This window comes from Euleptes europaea, chromosome 19 (assembly GCF_029931775.1).
Source record: "Euleptes europaea isolate rEulEur1 chromosome 19, rEulEur1.hap1, whole genome shotgun sequence".
NCBI lineage: Eukaryota > Metazoa > Chordata > Lepidosauria > Squamata > Sphaerodactylidae > Euleptes > Euleptes europaea.
Window position 1 is genome coordinate 20645727 of NC_079330.1, and position 14494 is coordinate 20660220.

A 14494-nucleotide genomic window follows, 5' to 3' on the forward strand; every position below is an offset into this window, starting at 1 on the left:
TTTATGGAGAAGGAGAGTTAGAAATTAGGAACAGTGGTTTCCCTCCGTTCCCTAATTACATGTATGTACTGCATTGATATCCAATCTAGTGCTGAATCCAAGGCCTTGTACAAGAGAGGGGAAGTTCACTCAGGCATTAACCCCACAAAGATCTGCTTTGCTTCAGCCGGAGTGCGGTATTGTGTGCCTCTAGGCCAGCCGGCGTGGTGTAGTGGTTAAGAGCGGCAGACCCTAATCTGGAGAACCAGGTTCGAGTCCCAACTCCTCCACATGAAGCCCGCTGGGTAGGGTTGCCAGGTCCCCCCTCTCCTCCGGCGGGAGGCTTTTGGGGCTGAGGCTGCGGAAAACGCGCGTGCACACAGCCGCGCCAACAAGTATGCGCATCACTTCCGGTTTACATCCGGAAGTGCCGCATCACAAGGAGCCCTTTACCACTCAAATTCACAGTTTGAGTGGTATAAGGCCCCTCGCAATGAGGCACTTCCGGGTATAAACTGGAAGTGCCGCGCCGTGGTGTGTAGGCACGTGTGCACATATGCCCGCTGACCCTCAGCTGGTCGACAGGCAGGGGAGTGGATTGGCGGGGGGTTGCCAGCCACCACCGGGCACCTGGCGATCCTACTGCGGAGTGACCTTGGGCCAGTCACAGTTTTCTCAGAACTCTCTCAGCCCACGGGGAGGCAGGCAATGGCAAACCACCTCCAGACGTCTCTTGCCTTGAAAACCCTCCAGGGTCTCCATAAATCAGCTGCAACATGTCAGCACTTCCCACCACCAGGCCAGTACCTGGAGTAGGGTTGCCAGCTCCTGGTTGGGAAATACCTAGAGATTTTGGGGGTGGAGCCTGAGGAAGGTGGGGTTTGGGGAGGGGAGAGACTTCAGCAGGGTATAATGCATAGAGTCCACCCTCCAAAGCAGCCATTTTCTCTAGGTGAACCGATCTCTGTCGCCTAGAGATCAGTTGTAATAGCTGGAGATCCCCAGCCACCACCTTGAGGTTGGCAACCCTACTGAACTCCAGTGTGAGAAAGCTGCTCCCACCTCTGTCCTGAAGCCCTGAGTTCCAAGCCAACGTTTGGAAAGTTTACAGGACATTACATTTGGGAGGGGCCATGGCTCAGTGGTAGAGCGTTTGCTTGGCATGCAGAAGGTCCCAGGTTCAATCCTTCGCATCTCCAGTTAAAAGATTGGGTAGTAGGTGATGTGAAAGACCTCTGCCTAACACGCTAGAGAGCCGCTGCCAGTCTGAGTAGACAATACTGGTCCTGATGGGCCAGTGGTGTGATTCAGTATAAGGCAGCTTCATGTGTTAGATATTTATATATAGATTTTAACAATTAATGGCTTTAGCTCAGGGGCCGTGGCTCAGTGGTAGACCCTCTGCTTGGCTTGCAAAAGGTCCCAGGTTCAATCCCGGGCATCTCCAGTTAAAGGGACTAGGCAAGTAGGTGATGTGAAAGATCTCTACCTGAGACCCTGGAGCCGCTGCCGGTCTGAGTAGACCAATACTAACTTTGATGGACCGAGGGTCTGATTCAGTATAAGGCAGCTTCATGTGTTCACCCAAGCAGAAGTTTCTTCCTTTGAGACTTGTGGGTTTGCACGAATTAAATAATCACCATTCCTGAAAACATTTTACTTATTCCGCAGAAGCACAATGGCACACCTCTGCAATATCTACACAAAACGAAGATCTTCAAAACTAACACAGTGTGTGCCAATATTTTACTGTTTTTATATTTCAGGTGTGAACTCCAATAACTGACTGTTCCTCCACACTAAAAAATTCTTTGCATATGGAAAGCTAGCAAATCAGGGAGATGGGGTTTTCTTTGGGTGGGAAATGTTTCAAAAGATACGTGAAAGAAATAACCTGACTTTAAAAAAAAAGTTTGAAAGCCAAATTTTGCTCTGATAAGTCTAAAGACGAATCTCACACTGTGTAAAGAGAAGGATACCAAATCCCAACCCACATTTGGAGAGTTTGAAAGGAAACAGAGATGCATATTGCAGAGTTAGGTTGGCCAAGTAAAGAGTTTGGCTCAGCCGTGCTTCTCTATATAATGTTTTGCCTTTCTCACCAGACGCAGAGAAGATTTAAAAGTGCATTCAGATGATTAACTGAGACATGTTTATAGGCAGACTGGGAAGGGGGAGGCTCCTAATTGTAAACTGAGAGCTTTCCCCCCATTGCAATGTATGATAATTTTTTAAAGGGCTTCTGTTGTATATTTGTATTGTGCCACATACTGAGAAGCCAAACTCTGAAATATTTCGAACTGTGGGGAAGCAGTCTGTGTATAGGTCAGAACAGGGTATTAGAGCACTGTGTATTTTTTAATTTTCATGATAAGATGTAACTTTGACTATTGTATAAGTGCTCTTTTTGTATTTTCTTTTATGTTTATCTTTTTTATAATTCTTATATTTTTTCTTTTTTTTCTTTTTTATTGTTATTATAAAAATAAAAAAAAATTATATATAAAAAAAAGAACAGGGTCCCCAGCATTTTTAAGCCTGTGGGCACCTTGGGAATGTTGGCACAGGGTGGGGGGCACAACTACAAAATGGCTGCCCCAGGAGGCGGAGCTAGGGTTGCCAGGTCCCTCTTCACCACCAGCGGGAGGTTTTTGGGGTGGAGCCTGAGGAGGGCGGGGTTTGGGGAGGAGAGGGACTCCAATGCCATAGAGTCCAATCGCTACAGCTTGTATCCCATTTGGGAACGTGGTAACTGTGAAGCTGTCTGTGCAACCTTGTTTTAATGGATAACCTGATGTTGAAATAGAGAAACTAAAAATATATATTTGGTTGCTATTTGATCCCTAAAAGGGTAATGTATAAAAGTTAAAAGTTTATGGAAATCATTGAAGCTACAGAAGCTTATATTGAAATGAGCACATATCTGACATCAATATTTCAACAGGACTGAGGAAGAATTGAAATGATCGTATCCCTTTCTACTTTTCTTCATTTGAAGACATCGTCCTCGGATTGATTGTTACTGTACCTGGACTAAAAGACTTTTTGTTGTATATTTGCTTGGTAGCACGTTGTTATATCCAATACACCATTGTTATTATGCATTGTTATCAGCCTATTTCTGTACTACCTGGAGGTTGGCAACCCTAGGCAGAGCCAACCATTTTCAACAATACTGACTTTGATGGACCGAGGGTCTGATTCAGTACAAGGCAGCTTCATGTGTGTTCATGTGTTGCAGATCGACGCTCTGCAGATCTAAGACGAAAGATCTGACTCAGTATATGGCAGCTATGAAGCTGCCATATCCTGAGTCAGATGTTTGCTCTATCAAAGAGAGTATTGTCTGCTCTGACCAGCAGCAGCTCTCCAATGTCTCAGGCTGATGTCTTTCCCATCACCTCCTTCCTGATCCTTTTAACTGGAGATCCTGGAGGTTGGACCTGGGACCTTCTGGATGCAAAGCAGGTGCTCTGCCACTGAGCCACGGCCTCTCTCTGGCTAAGAGGAGCAGTTTAAAAAGCTGGCAGTGCTAATATCCCCAATTCAACCAACAACAACCAAATGATGATCCAACACACCGGGGCCTGAACACACTCTGTGAAATCCTTAATCCCTCCTCCCTGTTGGTCGCTTGAGGAGAGAGTTGTGAGAAAGATGGATTGGGAACTCTGCCAAATGCCAGAGCCTGCTTTCAATTGGCCACATCCGGAATGTTTCCCCAGTCCCCTGGAGAGCCACGGTACGGATTCCTCTCTTCTGTCTATCCCCTGGAGAGAACCGCCCGCTCCCCAGCTGGATTAAGTCAGGCTAAATGGTCAAGGGGGCTTTTACCTCACTAAGTTGGCGCACGGTCCTGGCCACCGGCAGCTTTGATAAACCCTCTGGATCACTGTCTCCGAGCCGTTCTGCACCTGGCAGGAAACTGTCCGGGTGACGGTGTAGTGACACCAGTGCCTGCGGAGGGGAAGAGAAGAGGGTCGGCAAAAGTGGAACGGTTTGTCACAGCAAAGGCATTTATTTGGAAGATGGACAGAAAAACTCATAAACCTGTACAAAGAAGAAGAAGAAGAGTTGGCTTTTATATGCTGACTTTCTCTACCACTTAAGGCAGAATCAAACCAGTTTACAAACCCCCTTCCCCTCCCCACAACAGACACCCTGTGAGGTTGGTGGGGCTGAGAGTGTGTGGCTAGCCCAAGGTCACCCAGCTGGCTTCATGTGTAGGAGTGGGGGAAAACCCGGTTCTCCAGATCAGAGTCCACCGTTCCAAACCACTACACCATGCTGAAGAAGAAGAAGAGGAAGAAGACTTGGTTTTTATATGCCAATTTTCTCTACCTCTTAAGGAGAATCAAACCAGCTTAAATCACCTTCCCTTCCCCTCCCCACAACAGACACCCTGTGAGGTTGGTGGGGCTGAGACAGCTCTAACAGCTGTGACAAGCCCAAGGTCACCCAGCTGGCTTCATGTGTAGGAGTGGGGAAACCAACCCGGTTCACCCGATTAGCCTCCGCCGTTCATGTGGAGGAGCGGGGAATCAAACCCCAGATTAGAGTCCACCGCTCCAAACCCCAGATCTCCAGATTAGAGTCCACCGCTCCAAACCACCGCTCTTAACCACTACACCACGCTGGCTCTCTTGAAATTCAGATATAAATGCATACAAACACCACAAATCAACAGTCCTAACCACAAAGTTAAGTGACTATTAGGGCTGTTGAATTAAAAAAAATTCGGTATAGTTCGGATTCGGCTGAATTCGGCCCGTTTAGATTTGGGATATGCCGAAGTCCAAACTCCCCCACTTCGGGTCCGTGCAATTCGGCAGGAATTCAAAGTTCGGGGAAAAAATTCGGCAGAATAAAGCCATTAAAAACACAACCGCGCCTTTCCGCGGCTCTGGGAGGGCATTTGTGGGGGTAGAGGTCCCAAACTTTGAGCGGAGCTTCAAAGGACACTTCTTGAAAGACCCCCCAAGTTTTGTAAAGATTGGGTCAGGGGGGGCTGAGATATGGGCCCCGAAAGGGGTCCCCCCACCCTTAATGTGCATCTCTGAGCAGAGCTTGCCACCCACGCACAAAGCTCCCAGCCCCGACAAACAGCTGAGAAGTTTGCAAAGCATTGCAACACAACTGCAAGCAACACGACTGCAAAAGCAACACAACCTTGTAAGCAACACCTTTGCAACTGTGCAAAGCAACACCTGACACCTGGGAGTTTGCAAACCATGGAAAGAGACAGAGGCAGCTAGCTATGCATAATGAGCAGGGGTGGAATTTCCCCTTTTGCATGGGACTCCAAATGCATTCTTTAAGTCACCATTTGAAAACAAGTTTTGAGCAAGAATCCAAATAGACCTAACCGCTCTTATGAGTGAGGGAAAACCTGAAGACACACAACTGAAACCCCCCCTCAAACCAGGGAGAGAGAGACTCAAGGGGGAACACACCCCCAGGCAGAACCGGCAAAAGCCCCCTTTGGCTTCCCCCCACCCACAGAAACTGCTTCCTCCCCACACACACACAGACTCTGCTTCCCCCCCACACACACACACACAGGAGAAAAATTATAGATTAAAGCCCCCAAAGGGGTCTTACTGTGGCTGTCTTCTGTTCCATCAGGAGGGGCTGGGGAGGACTTGTAATCCAAGACGATTCCAATTAGGGACGTTTTGCTCTGGAGATGCACAGGATCAGCTGATCCATTCATCCCAATAGGGGAAAGGGGAAAGGGGAAAGCCCATATCTCGGGACCCTCTGACCCAATGTATACAAAACTTGGGTGGTCTCTTAAGAAGGCTTGTCTGAAGCTCTGCTCAAAGTTTGGGATCAGCACCCCCAAAAATGCGCCCCCTGCAGCCACGGAAAGAGAAAAGGGGGGAGCCGATATTTCTGCCCCCACTGAACCCATCTTTACAAAACTTGGGTGGTATCTTAAGAAGGATTGTCTTAAGTTATGCTGAAAGTTTGGGGGCTGTATCCCCAAAAAAGCGCCCCCTGCAGCCACGGAAATGGAAAAGGGGGGAGGGAAAAGGGGTGGAGCCCATATCTCGAGACCCCCTGACCCAATGTTTACAAAACTTGGGGGGTATCTTAAGAAGGCTCATCTGAAGCTCCACTGAAAGTTTGGGGTCTGTACCCCCAAAAATGTGCCCCCTGCAACCATGGAAAGAAAAAAGGGGGGAGCCCATATCTCGGGACCCCTGACACAATGTTTACAAAACTTGGGTGGTCTCTTAAGAAGGCTTGTCTGAATCTCTGCTGAAAGTTTTGTGTCTGTACCCCAAAAAATATGCTCCCTGCAGCCACAGAAAGGAGCGAATGTGCACAAGCACCCACACACACACACGAAGATTTCCCTCTCTCTCTCCTCAGCAGGGCCACACATCAGCTGATTCCTCCAGTACTCAATCCTGACTGATTGGCCAGAAGAAGACCCAGCTTGGCCACCGATTGGCCGGGGGAGGAGAATGCTGCTTACTGACGGCCAAATTTGCCGGATTTATTCGTGAACTCCCGAACTCGCTGAATTCGGCCCCCCCGGTTGCCCGCCATTTTTGAGTTTGGTTCCTTCCGAACTAAAAACCACCGAATCAGGGGAAATTCGGCTGTTTTTCAGTTCGGGCCGAACCGAATCAACAGCCCTAGTGACTATATTGTAGCCTGGACATACATTATCCCAAACTTTGATGAACGTAGTAAATGACCTTAAGCCGAGTCAGACCATTGGTCCATCTAATGTTCAGTCTTCTCTGATCTGACTGGCAGAGGCTCTCCAGAGGTTTTTTGCCACACACACTGCCAGAGATCCATCGGCTGGTCACGCCAGGGGATTGATCCTGAGACTTTCTGTTTTCCCTTACCACTGAGGTATGGCCCCTCTCCTTGTCAAGTCCCGTATTTTCCTCCATTTTACATCTTTTTAAAATTTATACCCCCACTTTTCTCCCTTATGGGGACCCAACACAGCTTATAACCCCGGTCTCCCCTCCTCCATTTTATCCTGGCAATGTCCCTTTGAGTTAGGTTAGGCAGAGAGGAAATGACTGTCCTGAAGTCAGTCAGCCATGGAAGCCTGAAGGGATTCACATCTGAATGTCTCACATCCTAATCTGGCACTAGGGTTGCCAACCTCCAGGTGGTAGCTGGATATCTCCAGCTATTACAACTGATGTCCAGGCAACAGAAATCAGTTCCACTGGAAAAAATGGCAGCTTTGGAAAATGGATTCTATGGCATTAAACCCCATAGAAGTCCCTCCCCTCTCCAAACCCCACCCTCCTCAGGCTCTACCCCTAAAATCTCCAAGTATTTCCCAACACAGAGCTGGCAACCCTATCCAACACTGTAACCACTACACCACACTGCAGCTTTATACTTTCCCTCAGAATATTTAATAATGTGAATGGGTTTTTATATGCCGACTTTCTCTACCACTTAAGAATCAAACCAGCTTACAATCGCCTCCCCTTCCCCTCCCCACAACAGACACCCTGTGAGGTAGGTGGGGCTGAGAGAGCTCTAAGAGAACAGAGACTGGCCCAAGGACACCCAGCTGGCTTCATGTGTAGGAGCGGGGAAACCAACCAGGTTCACCAGATTAGCGTCCGCCGCTCATGTGGAGGAGTGGGGAATCAAACCCGGTTTTCCAGATTAGAGTCCACCGCTCCAAACCACTGCTCTTAACCACTACACCACCCTGGCTCTCCACGCTGGAGTCCCCATGTAGTAGCTCATTCTAAATCAGGTGCCCGTATAGCTGTAGTTGTGTTTGAAACTAAGCTGAGAAGATCCATTCACAGATCCCCCATCTCTTTTTGACCCAGACAAGAAAGCTCTGTCTTTGAAATACACACACCCCGAATCCGGGGAGGGGGGGTGGAAGCAGCTGTCATTTTCATGCCAGGAAACCTTGAGAAAGGAAGACGAGGTGGGAAACAGGCTAAGCAGGACTAAATTCTAGAGAAGATATTTAAAACTGGGGGGGGGGGTAAACCAAGCTTTGTTTACATTACCCTATGCAGTTAAACTCGGACTTCCAGGATCAAGGATTTCCTAGCAATAAAACATTATTAAAGGCTTTCCCATTTCTGTCGGATGCGCCCTCTAATCTTTACAGGAGTGACATGGCTGCGACCACATGGTGCTGTAATTTTAAAAGCCGGAGTGGAATGGGGAGGGGGACGGCCTTTGAAGTCGGCGGTGGGGAGGCGCAGAACAAAGGGCCCATCACACAAGGAGGGGCGGCTCAAACAGAGATGGGCAGGAAGAAGGAGTTGGCGCACAAGATTCCGTGTTCTCCAACTGCCCTTGATTGTCAAGGATGGACCCTAAATTCCCATAAATCATTGCCTCTATAGGCTCAACAGTACAAGCATGTCTCCGACATATTGCGGGTTCGGTTCCAGGCCACCACAATAAAGCGAAGATCCCAATAAAACGAGTCACACGAATTTTTCGGGTTTTCCAGTGCATATAAAAGTTATGTTTATACTATACTGTAGTCTATTAAGTGTGCAATAGCATTATGTCCCCAAAAAATGTACTGTAATAATAATGAATAGTAATAATACTGTAATGCTATTTTCCAACAGTTACAGTGGTTCCTCAGTGGAACAGGCTTCCTTGGGAGGTGGTAAGCTCTCCTTCCCTGGTGGTTTTTAAGCAGAGGCTAGATGGCCATCTGTCAGCAATGCTGATTCTATGACCTTAGGCAGATCACGAGAGGGAGGCATCTTGGGCATCTTCTGGGCATGGTCAGGGGTCACTGGGGGTGTGGAGGGGGGGTAGTTGTTAATTTTCTGTATTGTGCAGGGGTTTGGACTAGATGACCCTGGTGGTCCCTTCCAACTCTATGATTCTATGATCCTATGATTCTATGAAAAAGTGTGAAATATTGTGAGATTTACCAAAATGTCACAGGCCTTTTATGCTTTGCTGTTTCCCTTGCGGTCACCCGCTGCGACGTTTCGGGTCTTTGTTTTGATAATGCATGCCATTTCCCACCGTCAGAGGTCACCTCGCTCTCCCTCTGCTGCAACAAAATGGAGTAGGGTTGCCAGCTCCAGGTTGGGAAATACCTGGAGATTTTGGGGGTGGAACCTTGGGAGGGTGGAGGGTGGGGTGGAGAAGGAGCCGAGCAGGGATGCAATGCCAGTAGGGTAGTGGCTGGAGATCTCCTGCTGTAACATCTGACCTCCAGGTGACAGAGATAGGAAAATGGCTCCTTTGGACGGTGGACTCAATGGCATTATACCCCATTGAAGTCTCTCCCCTCCCCAATTCCCACCGTCCTCAGGCTCCACCCCCAAAATCTCCAGATATTTCCCAACCTGGAGCTGGCAACCCTACTCCATTTTGTTGCAGCACCCACTAAGCCGTGTCAGGATTCCAAATGTGACCGCAGGCTCAAAAAGGTTGGGGACTAGGGTTGCCAATTAACCGGTGGTGGCGGATAAACTACCGCCCATCCACCGGGCTGCCTGCCGGCCAGCTGAGGGCCAGTGGGCACGGGCGCACAGACGCGGCGCACGCATCACTTTGGGGTAAACCCGAAAGTGACGCGGACGCTCTAGCACCCTCGGCTAAAACTCTATGGAAACCATAGAGTTTCGGGCGGGATCGCTAGAGCGTCCCCGTCACTTTCAGGTTAAACTGGAAGTGACATGGGCACATCATGCGCGCTAACGCCACGGCCCCGCAAAGCTCCCGCCGGTGGAGCTGCGGGACCTGGCAAGCCTATTGGGGACCCTGTTCTAAGATCTGACGAGATCAGGCTATACTATGCTATCTTCCCTCCCAATCATTCATTGTAGGTATTTCCATTTGTCTGTCCTGATGCTACAACCCATCAGTGAGCATCTCCCTCTGCACTTTTTTCGCACCATGTATCATTTTATAAACCTCTATCACATTCCCCTAGGGTTGCCAGGCCCCTCTTTGCCCCCGGTGGGAGGTTTTTGGGGCAGAGCCTGAGGAGGGTGGGGTTTGGGGAGGAGAGGGACTTCAATGCCATAGAGTCCAATTGCCAAAGCGGCCATTTTCTCCAGGTGATCTGATCTCTACCAGCTGGAGATGAGTTGTAATAGCAAGAGATCTCCAGCTAGTACCCGGAGGTTGGCAATGCTACATTCCCCCATCTCTCCCCCCCCCCAAAAAAACCCAAAAGCCTCAAACTCTTATTTTATTTCCTCACAGGCATCCTTGTAGGTACAAGAGCCAGTGAAGAGGATGTAAAGCATTTGGGAAAAAATAACCGTGAGGTTTCCACAAACTGTTGCTCCCTCTCTCTGTTTTCTGAAGAATGACAATCCCAGAAGGTAGATAGATGGTTTATCTTGGGGTCAAGCCAGCTCAATGGGAATTTCATCCCAGGATTTTGTACTTCCCCCCACAAAGGAAATAAACACCAAGACAAATGGGGCACTGCGCCAAGCCATCAGTCAAAGACCCTGAACTTGGCAGAGACAAAAAAGCAAGGAAGGCGGGGTAGAAGGCAGTGCAGAGAGAAGGCATCTTCCGTGGAAATGTTACTGGTTCCCAAAGGATGGCTCTGACCACCACCTGTCTCGTGCATATTGGGGCTCAGTGACAAGCTGAAAATCCCAGAAGAAGAAAAAGCGTTGTTTTTAAACCCCACTTTTCTCTACCTTTAAGACAAAGCGGCTTACAATCACCTTCCCTTCTCCACCCCACAACAGACATCTTGGCTGGTAAACACATGAAGCTGCCTTATACTGAATCAGACTCTTGGTCCATCAAAGTCAGTATTGTCTACTCAGACCGGCAGCAGCTCTTTAGGATCTCAGGCAGAGGTCTTTCACATCACCTACTTGCCTAGTCCCTTTACCTGGAGATGCCAGGGATTGAACCTGGGACCTTCTGCATGCCAAGCAATCAATAGCAGTAGAAAAGAGCAAAAGTCCAGAAGCACCTTAAAGACTAAGAACATTTCTGGCAGGGTATGAGCTTTCGTGAGCCACAGGTTCAGCCTTGCACTCCTTTCTCAACACCAGTCCTAAGGCAATATTTAATCTCAAACCAGTATATTTTCATATTATAGCAACCAATTCGCATGCACTCTTCTTGTTCAGGAAATGCATGACCAACAAAACAGGAAAGCTGATTTAAATTAGTCTCTTGGGGGGCAATTTAAAATCAGGGCAGTAAGCAAGCTCTATGCCCCCAGGCACTGAGAAGTAATCCTCCTCCTATCTTCACAGCCCTGCCTGCTCATTTACATAGCCCACCCTCAGTTCTACATTTCGGTCACCTTACCGCATGGTAGGCTGTTAAGAGCAGGCTTAGAGACATATTGATTTGCTGCTCTGCGGGGCTGAAATTACTTCTCTGGGCTGTGTTTTACCTTAAAAGCTATTATCTGTGAAGACAACTGCATTGAATTATCTCCTTGTTTGCATAAGGATAAAGGTCTCTGTGTTATACTTAATGCAGATCAGTTTAGGGCCTGGATAACCATAGACCTGTTTTGCTTCAGGGAGACCCTTTCCACCGCCCAATTCTCCTTATAGTTTCATTACAGAGAGATCCTAGAGATGGGAGAGGAATTTCAATTAAAAAAAAAACCCTCAGAGGAATTTCAATTAAAAAAAACCCTCAGAGGTCACTTACTTAGTGGGAAAGGGGGCTGATCTCGTTCAGTAAAAACCATATGAACTTTTGCTTTTTTTTTACATTATAGCCAGCTAGCAAAATGCATGCCAGATAGTCGGAATGGTCATTGCTGAATGCCCACAGTCATTCTTTTTTGGCCCTTTGTCATCTTACACAGGACAGTTTTTGTCCCTTCCTTGAGTATAAAGTTGCTTGACATGCAAATAGCTCTGAGAGGAGGATGGAGATTGGTGTAATATCTGTTGTCACAGAAATACTGATCATTCCATAAGGAAGGGGAAATGGGCAAAAACGCATGGGAGGTTTTGCCTTGGATTTGTCGCTCTCTAAATCCACATTTTCCCCATCCAAATTCTCAAAACTCAACAATAAGCTCCCATGCAGAGTTGCTGAGTGAGTCACCTCATCCATTAAGGCCATCCATTACATAGGAGGTTATACACCTTTGAGTGGAACATATGTTCCATGAAATATTGTCATAGAATTGCCTATATTGAAGAAGCTGCTGCGAAATGGGAGAACATACCGGAAGCCCATTACATTGGCAACTATGAACTTTGCACTTTTTTGCATCAAATGAGACATAGGAACTAACAGTGGATTGAATTTATGTTATATATTTAATTTGCACATGTGACAACCAACGGAATGCTTTTGTTGTTACTATTGAAATATACTCACTTGGCATATATTGCACGAGTTTTTTTAGTTCTTTGCCAGTAGTGCTACTGTGTTTGTGTAACTATATATTGAGCACTCGATATTTGTTTGATTGCTAACCTCCAGGTATTAGCTGGTGATCTCCTGCTATTACAACTGATCTCCAGCAGATAGAGATCAGTTCCCCTGGAGAAAATGGTCGTTTTTGCAATTGGACTCTATGGCATTGAAGTCCCTCCACTCCCCAAACCCCACCCTCCTCAGGCTCCGCCCCAAAAACCTCCCGCCGGTTGTGAAGAGGGACCTGGCAACCCTAGATATCTCCCTAAGCAGTCCCCCCTAACATTTCTTTGTGTTCTGGAATTCCTCTTTGCAGTGGATTCCAGTTTAGTTAGGAGATTTAAAAAATAATAATTTATAGAAAGCACATGCAGTTTGCTGCACTCCCTTCCTGACATATGCATTTCTCCCCATTTTTACTCAAACCACATGAGCATTGAGAAGGCACTCCAAATCGAGATGGGATGTATGACTGCATCAGATTCGTTTTTTTCCTCTTTTGTTGATGCACACATGTGCTCCTGCACATGGGGATAACATTGCACCGAAACAGAGAAACAAATTCTCAAAAATCAGCAAGCCATAATGTCAAAGAAAAAGTCAGTAGGAGCCATGAAATAGCTCTTACAAACAGCAGAAAAGCTGCTCAAGTTGGCCTGGCATTAGCATCATCCTCTAGCCTTTCTATACTTTTAATAGCAATTAGCGGTCTTCTCCAGTACAATATATTCCTGTCCAATATACTCCAACAGTCCCTGTTTACCAGAGGCAGTCCCTATATACTGGTACCTGTCCCTAGTCAATAGGGTTGCCAGCTCTGGTTTGGGAAATACCTGGAGATTTTGGGAGTGGACCCTGTGTGGGGGCGGGGTTTGGGGAGGGGGGGACTTCAATGTCATAGAGTCCAATTGCCAAAGCGGCCATTTTCTCCAGGGAAACTGATCTCTATCCCCTGGAGATCAGCTGTAAAAGCGGGAGATCTCCAGTCACCACCTGGAGGTGGGTAACCCTATTGGTCAATCATCCTCCCTAGTTTTGCTGTTACAGATGCCTTTTGAATTATTTTAATGGAAGATGCGAGCCCTGACTTCCTTTAAGACTGATCAGCTCTAAAGTTAAATCTGCGTAGGGAACAGAAACATCTCATTGTACAAATGCACACATGTGAACACAAAGATCCCATGAAGTTTCAGGAACTATTTACTGGACAGTTAGTTTTTCTGCTATGTGTGTGTCTGTGTTAAGTGCCGTCAAGTCGCTTCCGACTCATGGCGACCCTATGAATGAAAGTCCTCCAAAATGTCCTATCTTTGACAGCCTTGCTCAGATCTTGCAAATTGAAGGCTGTGGCTTCCTTTATTGAGTCAATCCATCTCTTGTTGGGTCTTCCTCTTTTCCTGCTGCCCTCAACTTTTCCTAGCATGACTGTCTTTTCCAGTGACTCTTGTCGTCTCATGACGTGACCAAAATATGATAGCCTCAGTTTAGTCATTTTAGCTTCCAGGGTCAGTTCTACAGTTTTTTGCTATATCTTTGACTAAAAGAACCAGCAATTTCTTGGCTTGTTGATCAGTATAGGACTAGAGTGAAGCAGTGATTCTTTGTACGACAGAAGCCATACAAAGGCAACCCTAGGACCAGGGCCTTTTCAATGCCTGCCCCAGTTCCGTGGAGCACTACTCAGGAAGTGTGCTTGACCTTGGGAATTGCCTCTTTTAGAGAACAAACTGACAAACATCCTTGTGTTCACCCGGCATTTTTGAGCTCTGTTTATGGACTCCTGTTTTGACATCTGAAGCAGAAGATTGCTACCCCTTGTTTTTAAAGAGAGTTGGAATTTTAAAACCACGCAGATTGCAGGTGGTAAAAAAAGCCAGCGTTTGACATCAACAAAGCAAACATTGAAAAGCAGCAGACAAATTTCATAAACGTGTATTATTGAATGGCTGCAATCTGTATTGTAGTGATTTATTACTGGTATTTTATAGCGCTTTTTTAAAGCACAGAGCTATCTCTGTGCAGGAAGCCAGAATAGATTTTTTTTTTGCAACATAATACATGTTTATAAGAGAAGTTTAAAAAAATTATGAATACAGCTTCAGAGATACCATGAACTTGTGAACTAGTCACCTAATGACTCAAAAGGAGAAAAGCCAGT

At 47.0% G+C, this 14494-nt stretch overlaps 1 protein-coding gene across 5 annotated transcripts in view; it reads right to left on the reverse strand.

Annotated features, from left to right (window-relative positions):
• Nucleotides 1–14494, reverse strand: part of COL26A1 (collagen type XXVI alpha 1 chain) — a 137975-nt gene that overhangs the window by 108875 nt on the left and 14606 nt on the right. For all 5 annotated transcript variants that reach the window (XM_056865432.1, XM_056865435.1, XM_056865434.1 and 2 more), the window contains exon 2: nucleotides 3814–3936. In XM_056865432.1, coding sequence (XP_056721410.1) covers nucleotides 3814–3936 — 123 coding nt within the window. The remainder of the gene's footprint in view (nucleotides 1–3813; nucleotides 3937–14494) is intronic.